A 13,696-nucleotide genomic window follows, 5' to 3' on the forward strand; every position below is an offset into this window, starting at 1 on the left:
CTTTGGATAAAACTGTCTCAAAAGAAAATGACGTTTAGCAACATCTGCCACCTAAAAACCAAATTTCCATAATTCTCCTTATTGTCTGAAATGAAAGAAACCAATCTGATGAAAACTTTTCTTTGACTTCGACACCATTTCTTTAAAAATATATTTAAGAACTTTGGAGGTTTGACCCTTATTATTTTCCTTGATGTTATGTCGTCTACGCGCACGAAGGCCAGGTCTTTCTTAACTTTCTAATGAAGCATCATAGATTGCATTGAAACGGTTGACTTGAGTCATTTTATTACTTATGCATTTTGATTTTCATACGTTAATAACTTTTTGAGTTTTTGCTGTTCTTCTTATTGTCTATCACAAAATCATTAATGAAACGACGTGATGGCTTCCTAGCGTTGTATTAGGACACATGCAAACTTTTTTGAAGTTTCCAGTTATCATTTAGAGAATTTTCTAATTTCGACACTTCTCTTTAATAGAATACTAAATATTTTTTTTAAGTTTTGCCGTGTTTGTTGTCTTATCACAGTCTTATTAATCACAGTCTTATTAATGACATCTTTGATTGACCTTGCTAACAAAACCAATTTGAAAAACAATAATGCTTTCAATTCATTGATCACTGCTTCAATAAATTTGACAACACTTGTTTTCAAAGAAATCTGTTTACTTTTTAATAGCCGCCCTCATCTTCTCAGCCGGCTATTATAGCGCTCCTATTTTTACAATTCAAAGAATTTGAATTGTATTGGGGCGCTGTCTTTTTTTAAGATCTGTTCACACATTTTCATGATTTTTGAAGTCAAATTGGAGTAGTGATTTTGGTCACGCCGAAACATGAAATGGAGCGAAAAAGCGAGTGGTTTTGCAAGTGAATTTTTTTCGCACTAATTTTAAAGTAGAGTGACAAAACGGTGTTTGAACAAAAATTCGGTTTCTCGGTAGCTTTTTTTTTGTTCACATGCGGCAGTTTCACTCTGATTTTTACTGTTTTTTTTTCGATTTTTTGGATTGGATTTTCTTTTAAATGGTTTTCCCAATCCATTCACAGCTCATTCTAGGCCTAGTTTTTTGTTTGAATTAAATTTTCATTTCGCGCTAGTGGTTTTTTTTGTTTACATGCGGCATTTAGACATTGATTTTCTGTTTTTTTCTTATTTTTTTATCTGATTTTTTTAAAATGGTTTTCTCAATTCAATCATAGTCCATTCTAGGTCTAGTTTTTCTGTTTAGTCAATGAAAATTCTTTGAATTGTACGTCAGGACTTGTCCTGCTATGTTTTTTTTACTTCGTCGAACTTTTTTTTCGCTTTACCCATTTTGCCGCTTTTTCGACATTATTATCTTTTTGACTTCTCTAGGCTAGTTTCACGCTTCTGTCATTCTGCTCAAAGTCCTTTTAAACAGCAGCTGCTCAGCAAAGCAATTCAAACTGAAGAGAGTCAGTATAAAAAAATCAAAGTCAGAAATAGAAACGGGATAAACCCATAAAGCCCATTTTTAGATGCCTGGTACTTGAACTTTGTTCTCATAAGTTTAAGTTACTATCTATAAGGCTTATTGGTATTGATACTGGACCCTGTAGCCTCTCACTGGAGACAGGAGTATGTTCAATTACGAAATGACATCAAAATAAATCGCACTTAAAAATGTTTTTGTACAAAATGAATTTTTGTTGATATTTTCTTTTCTTTCAATCCCAATAGAGTCATGGGAATCAACGGCGGCTTTCTTCCAGAAATCTGCCGGGTATGTTTTATATTTTTATTATTCACTGTTGCCTTTTGTCTTTCCACCTAGTCTCAGCAATGAGAGCTATCAGTACACTCTAAATGATTTCCGATGACAAGAACATAACTGTTAGATAATTCTTTATTACAGGTCCGTGTTTTATTGTCTTTGTCCTAAATTGATTTCCTTCAAACCGAGAGTATTCCTTCTAAGGGCCCATAAAATGAGAGGAACTTTAGAAATGGTTATCGGATTCAATGACCGACACTACTACGTTTTATAAAGGGAAGAGAATAAAATTTTCATCTGTCCATTTTCTAACAAGTACTGACATATGCTTTGCTATCCATCCAAGGTTGTTGCAATTATGTGATTAATAGTCAAGTCTCTGTTGAAATTATTTTGAAGTGTAGTTTAGGACATATTTTGTGGTAAAACTTTACTTGGTCACCCGAAACTTTTTATCTCATGAACTACTTCGCAGAATTTTTAAAACCTCGAGTAAATACTTTTTGATTTTCCAAAGCTAGTTTCACTTTTCACTTAAAAATCAATCAATATCAAAATGCATAACAACAAAGCAACCTGAAATCATAGCAGACCGAGAAACAAACAAAAAAAGAAACAAGATGACCCCAAACAGTAAAAATTTAGTAGTTCATAACTAAAAATTTGCTTTGGGTTTGTCTTATTTACCAGCCAGGTCTTTCACATTAATCGATTTATACTCTCATTTGGATGCAAGAGTAAGCCGAAATACCAAATCAAGAAACCAAATCAAAATAAGAACTTTTGGTATTATTTTATAGGAAAAAAGTCAATTTTTTTCGTTCAATACAAATGGGGTCATGAGAATCAACTATCGCTATCTTCCGGCAATCGATGGAGCATGTTTTATTAGGAGTTAAAGCAATTGCACCTCGATTTGAACCGATTCTTTTTCGAAACTGTTGTGCTACATAGAAATGAAATTTTTTCAAAAATATTTTTTTAGAAATTAGAAAAAAAAATGACCAACACAAAAACCGTGAGACGCGGATTTTTTTACTATACAAAAAGATCACTTAAATTGTACGAAAGTCTCATATTTTCAATCCAAAACGTTTATAACTTTATAACATTAGAATTGAAAATGGCTCATCGACGCGTTTTTTCCAATGTTGTTGCTTGGGTCAATCTCGCACAAAACAGTTTTCCAGCACTCTGATTTATCAAATTAATACTCATTATATAAAAACAATTGAATTTGACTGATTTTGTTTGCCTGGTATCAATAAACAACTCAAAATTTTTGCTACTAACATCATTTTTAGGTGATTGATTTATTGAAGCTATAGTGTCATTAAATTACTACTTTTAACATTTTAAAAATTTGAGATAGGTAGTTTTGAACTCCATTACTACGCGATTTGGTCGCGTTAAGCCGAGGTCCCGCAGCAATAGTCAAGCAGAAAAAAACGCTAACAAAAAAAGAATGTCATTTATAATTCGAATAACATTCGAATGTCCTGCTGCATCCGACTGCATTGTGCAAACTAAGTTAATTTCTCCATTAACATACTATTTCTATTTTTTTAAGTTGACCTCTTTCACCCTATAGGTCGATAGAAAGTAGATCAAACATCGTGTGCACATATAAGCATAACATCACGATAACGACTACTTTATGAGAGAAATTTGTCATGACGATTGGAGCTTCTCTATCAAACTAAAATTAAGGCAATATATGAGGATTGAATACAGAAAATTTTGTTCACTTTTAGCTGTTTATTAGTTGTTTTCGATAAATTTAAATACAAACAGTGACGCATCTGACCCAACTTGGAAAACCAATCTCTTCATTTGTGTATTCAAAATGTAAGTTTTTAACCGAAAGTAACATAATGGAGACAAGACGACAGATTACAAACAATTCTTCATCTCATTGGCGGGAAAAAGTGTGTTTTCCTTTTTTTCTTCCACGAAGACTGATGTATGCAATATATTGTCGCATCTTTAAGACTCAAGCTCAACAACTGATTAATTATTGCTAAATGAATTGTTCAACAACTGGAAACTGGAGTAAAATAAAAATTGTATTAATAAAAGCCTAAAAACAGCTGTCGAAATTTTAATGAAATGTACATCACGTTTTGGAGGTTTTCTACATTTATTGTTCCGACCCCACTTCAGTGGGAGGTAGGAACTATATATTCAAATGGGGTTTTTTGTTCAGTCAATTTTTGCCAATCGATCTATTAATCGTAGAGAGTTGTGAGTGATATCATTAAAAAGCCCGTCCAGTGCAGAATATATAATTAAAAAGGTATTTTTGAATTTCGTTTTTCCATGGATTTATCGAGGTATAAATTATTGTGATTACCGAACTGATTTCCGATGTTTTTGTTCATATTTTCAGTGTTTTTAGCCCAAACTTTTGATAATTTGTTAAAATTACTAAAATTTGTTAAAATTTTGAAAACTAGCGTTATACGTTTTACCTCTACAGATAGAGAAGGGCTGCTGAATGGTTTGATCCAAGTTTTTGCTGCTAAAGCGTTCGAATTTTACACTTTCACATCAAAAATGGTGCCAAATATGCTTTTTAGCCCATTTTGTTTAAGTTTGTAAGAAACAGAGACCTGAAAACTGCTAACACAATCTCCAAAAGAGGGTTACTTTTGTTTCCGCTTCTTTTAAGAAATTTCTGGAAATATAATTTTGTCCATTTTTGGCTAAATTAAATCCCAATTAATCCATAACGCACAATTTATTTTTGAAAAAATTTAATATTTTATTTGCCAAATTATCAATTTCTCTAATATTGGGAACAAATAGGTTTTTAGTTGGAAACGAAGAAACTACATCAAGGCTAGTTTTGATCTCTTCGGGGACTCTTACAATCTAAAATTGTTTGGTTTGTATTGCGCCCCGATTTAAGTATCAGTTCAATTCAAGCAGGTCCCATTCACAAGAAAATAAGCTCCAATGAAGACAACATACCAGCTGTTGAGTGTGAGCTCATAATTTTTATGGACTCAAAAAAATGTTTTTTTTTAAACCTACGTTAAAATCTTGTGTTTTTCTTGAACTTTTGTATTCTTCTGACAGTCTCAAGCAATGTTCTCACTGATGAATCGAAACGAATTGGTCTCTTTTATCGGTAAAAGTGTCTTTGGTTGATAACTAATAGATCTTATGTTTTTGTATACAATTGTTTTAAAAGAAGATAAAGGCAGCAATTCTTCGTTTCCATGTGGTCTAGATACAATTCAATTTCTATAACGGTGTTATCTTTAACTAGTAGTCTCCTGGCTTTGGCATGACCTTCCACAAAACGTTTTAATTCTTAAATGTTTTGTCCATTTTTTGAACTTCTTTATTTTGTAAAAAATTACAACAATAATGACAGTTTCATTTCACGTCTTAAGAATGCAAAATGGAGCATTCTTAATGTCTTTGGCGAATATCTATCGTTTTGACGACTCAGACATCTTGAAAAAATTTATAGAATTCTTACCTGGTTGTTCTTTTTGTAGACGTCCAAATAGAAATTAAAGATTGTAGACGTCCAAATATTCGAAAGTATTAAAGATGAAAAATTTTACAAAATACAAAAGGAGTTGCAAACGTTCCAATTTTTTGGTGGTGACTTTATCTTCTAACTTAGTCTCACTGTTGATAGATATGATGAACTTTTGCTGAACCAAACATTAATTTTTCTGATGGTTCTATCTTTTGACTAACGTCTTAGACAATGTTAAGACAATGTTTAACGTTTAGACAATGTGTTTTACAAATTTTCTGAATTCTCTATGGTTGTCAAAATTTGATGTTTATGTCTTTTTCACAAAGAACCATTACAAAGAGGACCCATTGATAATCAAATGAGACCCAATTGAACGATTGAAACACTTTCAGTGATAATAGTTTATAATGGTCTTTAAAAACTCAGATCTAACGGACTCAATACTATTTCGTAAGTGTTTGTTAAATTTTGAACTCTGTCCGTGTTCGTTGTTTTGTGCTCTTATGACTTAGTCCCAACTATAAAAAGCGCAATTATATTTCTAATAATTTGCAAGATAGTCAATTTTTGTTTCCGTTGAAAGCTTTTTAAACTTTTGAATATACGTTGAAAGATCAATGGATTTTTGAGCTTTGTCACTTTTAATCTTCTATCTTTCATTAGCTATCTTAGTCTCTGTAATGACAAGTCGTAACCTCCTTCTAGCGAGTAAAAATCCAATCTTAAAAATTGCTTTTTTCGACTAATGGTTTCTTTTCTTTGACACAAAGCATTTTAATTTTTAACAAACCTGATTTTGGAAATCTGCAACTTTAGGTTACTCTTCGTTTTCTTGCCACAGCAACAATATAATTGGGAAGTTCAAATTGAAAGATTGAGAAATTGAACCATTTAATCTGAAGTTCTCAGTGAAAAGATTATCGGTTTACCGGCTTCGACGCCGATTTCTCGCTAAACTATTTTTAAAGAAATTGGCCCATTTTTTGTTCCATTTGTTCTCGTATGAGATAATCTGGATAATCACAGGTCTGAAATATTTCCTTAAAAGTTAAGAGGTGTAATGCCAGAGGTTTCAGTTGCTTATTCAATTAGACATTAGGAGGTATAAATGAATCTTTATAAGGACTTCAGTTGATCTATTGTTTTATGATCACTTACAAATTTTAAGATGTTCTCAAATGGAAACTTAATCCTGATCTTTTTACCTGCTTTGGTGTCCTTTGCAAATTTTTACAGAGTCTCATTAAAGACGGATCTCAAATCTTTTATTATTAAGGTACAGGTTAATTTGTTTAGTTTAGGTGTTATCTGGTGCCATTTTGATTTTGTTTTGCGTTTCTTTATATACATCGAGTTTTGATTCTAAATAATCTTTGTGTTCAATTTACTTTTTTTGCCTTGTCTCAGTAATGGGGGTTTCCTCGGCCCTCTAATGCGGCATTACTTTATTCACTTACTGGATTGTTGAACAATGTGCATTTTTGAAATTTTTCCATCTCTTCCTCATTTGATAGACCATTAAGTCAAAAATTGCGGATGAGCAGGGTCGGAACATTATGTGCGATCGCACATTACCGAGTCTTCTTGTTTAGTCGATGATTATTTATTCAAAATAGAAAAACAACAATGTTACCCATCTCGTCGACTAAAACCGATCACGTTCTTATAATTTTGGTTTCAACACTTTTTCAAATTTCATTTCAAACGTTGAGCACGAATGCAAATGATCGCAGTCGGAACATTATCTGCGAACACATACTACCGCTTTCTTAGTTTTGTATGGAAATGCAGCTCAGAAAAAAATATTGATAGTTTTAAAACACTGTACTGTATAAGAATGGCTTCTGAACTATTTTCTCCCTGTAAGAAAAATCTTAAAAAATGGTTGAGAAGCTTGGTAGCGACAACTTCAAAGATAGCGAGTTGTTAAAATACGTCTATGCAAATCAGACCACTTAATTAAAGATGCAAATTCTGTCAAAACAACAACTGCATTGAAAAGCTCACGTTACAGGGTACTTAAAAGCAAATTGAGTACCCTGTAATTGAGTACCCTTGCTTTCCCTTCGTAATAGGAAACTCGTAAAAGTATTTTATTACCGATCAGACAAATTACGATGAACTCTTCTTTCTGAACTTGCTTTCCAGATTTATTCAAATTATTTTTACAAGGAGAGGCGAAATTTGATCCACTCTAAAATTTACTTAAAATTACAATAAATTTACAAAATTGATTCAGAAAGCAGACTTTATCAATACGCGATGGTCTGCATCAATTGTGCTACATAAAATTTTACCCACTATTATCTTAAAGGAATAGCAAATTGAACCTCTTCAACAGACACACTAAAATTTATTCACGCTTTCAACGTAGACACAACAAATTTGAAGAGGGAGCCAAAAAACACAAAACGCATTTTTAGACGCGTGAAAAAACACACAGAGCGAGACTGTGAGAAAGAAAAGAACGGTGGTGAAAATTTGTTCAAGGCACACCTGAAGAAATACACAGAGTACGTGAAGAAATTTGCTCAGCTGAAAAACGAAAACATCATCAAAATTAATCAACAATTTCAAGACTAAGACGATTTTAAAGAGAAATTCTTCCCTTGAAAGAGTGCAGAATCGACCTGAGAAAACAAACTGAAAACGAATGCAATTTGTTCACTTAATTCGGTGCTTTTAACTCCTCCTACACTTGAGCAAAATGGTGGCGGGCGGGGTTGAAACGCATTTCGACTCAGACCACGAAGATAGTGGGGGGCACCATTACGATGACGTTCACGATGGGGGGACAATTACGGGAAGTATCATTCAAGGACTGCCTATCATGCAAGAGAATAGACATTCATTACACAGCACCGCTGGGTCGTGCAACAATAACGCCAATGGGAACAGCCCATACAAAATAGGCAAGTCACTCTACACACATTCAATTAATCGTACACACTTGCATGTAAACGTCTACTATGCTTGCCTTCAAGAGCTTCCCAAACGAAATTCTATTTAATGCTTGGGTGCTTACTTTGCTTCCATTTAATTTAAACGCTTCCGTTTCAAAAACCTTTTTGCTCAGAATTGTCTGAAAATTCTGAAGCAATTTAAGTGCAGACAGCGAAAAATAATTCGTGTAGGTAGCTTAAGAACATTTAAAAAAATTACAGCATTTGACCGATTCTTATTAAGGGATTTTATATCTTAGACATCATACCATGAGAAAATACAATGTTAGAAAATGGATTGACATCTCCATTTCTTAAATTTTGACTGATAGATACTTTGGAGAAAATTTTCGATAAACACTTCAATTTTTTTCAGCTCCGAACGCATAGAGAAGAGCGAAACGCATTGATAACACCTGTGAAAATATCAAACCAACGCGTCTACTGTTAAAAATAGACAAAAATAAGACTTCCTTAATGGCTCAAAACTAAAATCTGAGCAGAGTCTTTTGCTTTTTAAGGAATAAAATGCACAAAAGAACCAAAGTAAATGCATACGGTAATTTATTACAGTTTTGTTTGAAATATTCAAGCAGAGCAAATAAATCTATTCTTTTCAATAAACAGAACTGAGCTTTAAAAATTTACTTTTGTTTGCTCACAAATACAGCCGCTAAGAGATCCTAACGTTTCAGAAACAAAAACGGGCTTCATTTGCTAATTTTAAAATTGATTGCTGCAATTTCTTAGAGCAAAATTTGGAAGAAAAGAATCAAAAATCTGTCGCAAATAAAGCACAGAATTATCGCATAATAAGAAATATTAGAAACAAAAACTGAACTTTTAACAACCAATTAACCTTCAATGCCAGGTATGATTTTTACTCACTACTCAACCAGAAGAAACTCTGACAAGTCTACGGTTTCTATGTTAGCCAGTCATCCTCAAACTGTCTCAGAAACCTTTTGAGCATGCGAAATTGTCATGTTCAGAAACGCAATTATCATAGCTTTGAAAAACAACTCGTGAAGACCGCTAACTAAGGAAAATGCTACGGTAAACTACTCAATTAACAAAACTCCCCAATGTTAGGGAATGGTTCCAGAATTTGCATCACAAATACTATTTTCTAAAGAATTCTTTTCGTTACATATATTTATGGGCTCGAAAACCTCAATTTTTTAAACCTTATTTCGTGCACTTTCGAGAAAATTTTTTAAAAACCAGCCATACTATTTGCTTAGATGAAAGCAAATCTCTCATTAAGAGCTTTTTTGAACTTTTTGGGCTAAATTTTTGCTGTAAAGTGGTGCCAACTCACTACAAAAAATAAAACCCTTGGGCTACTCAATCTTGAATTGGAACCTTGAATTGTAGCAAGATACATTGAATTTGACAAACAGAATAAAATTGGGCTTTCAGTCGAAACCAAGTAGAAAAAAGTACAGTCAATTTTAATGTAACAGAAAATAGCAAATCTTGCTTTCTAATGATATTCCAATAACTGACTATGAATTTTAAAAAATACAAATGAAACTAAATCAAAAACTGCAATAAATCTAAAATATTGCCAAAAGCGTCTTCCAGTTTTCCCTAAGTGTCAAAAATATGTCTGAAAGCAGGAAATTATTCCTATAAATCGAAAGCATTTAAGATGCAGAGAGCTAATCTTATACAAGCTCAAATTTTTAAACAAGATCCTTTAAGATATGTTGTTTTGAACTTGCAGGAGGTTTTTCAGATCCCACGCTACCTATTACTACTAACATAGATGAAAATTGGGAATAATTGCAACGTCGATTAATTACAATGGATCGAACTGATCATCAGTTACAAAAATTGGCTTCCCTCCTTTTTACAGGTTAAATTATGTCCAATTAAGTTAAATGATGCTTTGTATTAGTCGCAGGTGACAAAATAATGAATTTGCTCTCATTTACGATCAAATTTGTCATTAAGAATTGAAACTAAATACTCCCCCGTGTATAATTCTTCATCATATCATAATTAATAGGCAATTATTCGGGAAGATTTAAAAATGCATCATTATATCGCCAAATTTCTGTCAGAGATTTCGAACAAAAAGTAAACGGAAAATATTATACAGCTTGCTTCCGCTTAGCATCTCCTATCAGTAAAATGGGACTGACAGTAATCTGACAATAATGAGACAAGCTATCAGCGTTTCATTAGCTGCAGGAACCATAGGAGACAAAAAAGACAAGCTCCTCACTAATTTCCCAAAAAATCCGGATCAAAATGTCACGCCAGTTATCGATCATTTACCAGAACATCAAAATTACGACATAAATATGTCAATTATTACACCTACATTAAATTGTATATTGAGTTGACTACAAATGTAAGCGTAATTAATACATCTTTTTTCAGATCAGGCTCATTACTAATGCGCGTTTCCATGACAAATTGAGAAGAAATGGTACACCGATCGAAAAAAAATTGGTTTTATGTTTTCAGTGACGTAGGTACATTCAAGTTCAATTTAAATTTGCCAAAAGGCTGCAAATTTTCAATTCAGTTAAGAGTCAGCAAATGGTTACGATATTAACTAATATTTTTGAATTCAAAAATGGTAACATAAAAAGAGAAGAACCGCACAAAATCTGAATGATATTGGTGAAATATTGTTTTTTTTCGTATGCTTCTGCTGAAGATGGACAAAATGGGAAAAAATTAGAAAATAGATGAAAATTTGATAATCATTGAAGTATTGTTTTAAATATTTAGTTAAAAAACAAGAAAATATATGCCCGCTGATGGAGCAAAATCGCGGTGATATCTACACCTATAAGAACAAATCAAATAGTTCAACAAAGAATCAACAAAAGCTAGATAGAAGCAGACATCGACCGCTGGTAGGTTTTAGGGCGTAGCAAAAAGCATCCCAAATGATTAATTACAGTCGAATGAAGCTTTTATTATGCTAAAAACTTGTTCAGCAACGATCCAAACTTTATAACAGACTGATTAAAATTAAAGTTATTTCATCAGACTGGGATTTGTTTTCTGGAAAGAAATTATCCAATTTTTGCCACCAAGTAAAAAACTCCTATTTAGTCAATAATTATGAACTAACAAGGTTCATATTCGAATAAAAGTCCTGGATCATCTTCTATAGTAACAATTTCCTTTCCCCGTTGGACTTTGCATTAATCTCTTTAGAAAAACATATCATTAATACTACTCCAATTGTTTGTTAGTTCGAGATGCACTAAATAGTGCTACTAGGTTTTTAATATATTATGATTGTTACGTGATTATGTTAATTTGTAATTAGTGGCAGATTGAAATAGCAGATCCGCTTGATCTCGTTATCTGTCCTCGCTTATTGTTGATTTGTATCACAATAACGAAATTAATTCTTTCTTTCTTTTCTTTCTTTATTTAATTTGGTAACTTAATAGAGGACAACGGTAAACTAGTTAATCCCAAATTGTTTGAGAGTATTTGATTAGGTCCCAAATTCCCAATTTGTTGATGAATTTCGGATCTTTTCCGTTTGTACCATTTTTTACATAATGATTTATTATGTAATGGCACGTGCTCTGTAACGGGGGGCACAAAAGGAAAAGATCCTGAATTTCATTTCAACGCTTTTATTGATACAATTAAATGATTAGTTACCGACAGCCCGTCCCAGCCCGCTTTTAATTGCTTTCAGCAGCAGTTTGAAGCAAATATATGAGTCCTGCGTTAAGCGAGTGAGCAGTTCTCTTAGAGCCTTAGTGGTCTCGCAGTAAGCAAGTCATCGAAACTGTTACAAGGAGACAACTTTATAGCATGATGGGCGGTTCGTAAGTTTGACCCCCGACCCCAACACTCCCCCGTCCACTCTCCTCCACCTGGTTATTTAGACCCCCTCTCATCCCTCCTACCCACCCTTGCCCCCTCCCGTTAATTAAAAAACTTAAATCTCCCTTCCGTTCAACACTCCCCGCCTAATGCCGGTCGTTCAACAACTGCCGGTCGTTCGCGAACTCTTGCTGGATTGACAGATTGCCCGGAATGATTAGTTTCAGTCTTTATAGAAATTCCAATTTCATCTTGCTCACATTTACGACTATAGCTAGCGCAAACCGAAAACTTTATACAAACCGATAATATGTTTAATATGCATCATATGATTGCTGATCATGTTCAACTGAATTAGTCAGCAACCACGTAAATAATGCTTTTTACATAATTTTAAAAAAATTATAAAAAAGTAGGCACAACAAAAACCCGATGAGCATCATTAAAACTAAAGATTTTCAACAACCATTTTAAAAAAAATTGCAAAGAGCTCTGAATATTTGCGGTAACTATTATTTGCGGCACTGATTAATTGCCAAGGAACGAAGTTTTTCCTGACCATTTCTGACATTTCGATTGATTATCAAATCCTTGACTTTTCTGAGTTATGTCTGGTCAAAATTTCTCTGATTCACAATTCACAAACAGGTCTACTAATTTGATGTTAGTTTACTGTTATAGACTAATTAAAAGCCAGCGAAAAATCATTTTCTACTTCAAAGCTTTATAGTTGTCTATACTAAACCCTAAAAGAATAAGTTCTCTTAATTAACATATTGGCCCTATGCACAAAATGTCCACCCCAAACCGAAGTATGTTGCAAAAAAAACGTGCTCTCACAAGAAGTTCGAGATCAATAAATCCGATGTACAGCGGTTTAAAGGATAATTTTACAGGTTCACTAACTTATTTTGCCTAATTTGAAAAATCTCAAATATCGGAAAAACTGTTGTTAAATCATTGAAAAAACATTAATTGCTCTTGAACGAAGTTCATAGCAATTATTGTAAACGTGTGTCTTTTTTATGCAAAATTTTCGCTTGACAATTTTGACTTTTCGAGTGACTTTTACGCCCTTGACTTTTTGAGTTTCGCGTGATCTAAAATTCTCTCTCAATCGCACTTTCAAGCAGCTGAACTCAATTGGCGGCAATTTAATACTAAAAGTCAAATGAAAAATGCGTCGAAACCGGTGCCATTTTTTACTTTAAATCTTAATAGTGGTATATGTTAACCTCTAATGTGGTTATTTGAAGCCCACTACTGAACTTCTTAGTCCCATTTAAAAGCTCCCTCCCCCCCCCCCCCCGACTGAAGCAGGCTGCAATTCATTTAGAGCTCCCACTAGTCGTTCGAGAGCAATTCTGCCGACGTTTAGTCGGTTATGTTTAAATGATGGGGAGCTCTTAATAACCTCAGCACATTTTTTCACTCTTAGGCAAGTAGCAACACATAACTTGGTCATACTCAACTCATCATTTCCAAAAATCAAATCAAAATTTTTAGTGCATCTAATTACAATTTGATATCAAAGATTTTTTCGCTATTTAATTGATCTTAAAGTTTGTAGCAATTAAATAAGTCCTGCCGGTCTTCTTTGAGCGAGTTTTCGTACTACAGAGTGTTCGTCTGATCTTTTTTTTCGCCTGACCATTTACCTCTTTGCGTCCTTAAAAACGAAAACGGGATAAACATGCTA

The 13,696-nt window shown here is 33.3% G+C and overlaps 2 protein-coding genes across 5 annotated transcripts in view; both read left to right on the forward strand.

Annotated features, from left to right (window-relative positions):
• LOC142339577 (medium-chain specific acyl-CoA dehydrogenase, mitochondrial-like) overlaps positions 1 to 13,696 on the forward strand; it is a 350,806-nt gene that overhangs the window by 84,503 nt on the left and 252,607 nt on the right. The window lies entirely within an intron of this gene.
• The window catches only part of LOC142339565 (uncharacterized), a 32,728-nt gene that overhangs the window by 6,676 nt on the left and 12,356 nt on the right, over positions 1 to 13,696 (forward strand). Inside the window, exon 1 of one of the 4 annotated variants that reach the window (XM_075389702.1) lies at positions 8,749 to 9,055. The exons of the other annotated variants lie outside the window; for them this stretch is intronic. Within the exon in view, the coding sequence (XP_075245817.1) occupies positions 9,049 to 9,055 (7 nt within the window). The 5' untranslated portion in view covers positions 8,749 to 9,048. Of the gene's footprint in view, positions 1 to 8,748; positions 9,056 to 13,696 lie in introns of those variants that run through there. 4 annotated transcript variants of the gene reach the window in all.

The sequence above is a fragment of the Convolutriloba macropyga genome, chromosome 5 (assembly GCF_964194025.1).
Source record: "Convolutriloba macropyga chromosome 5, txConMacr16.3, whole genome shotgun sequence".
NCBI classification, from domain to species: domain Eukaryota; kingdom Metazoa; phylum Xenacoelomorpha; order Acoela; family Convolutidae; genus Convolutriloba; species Convolutriloba macropyga.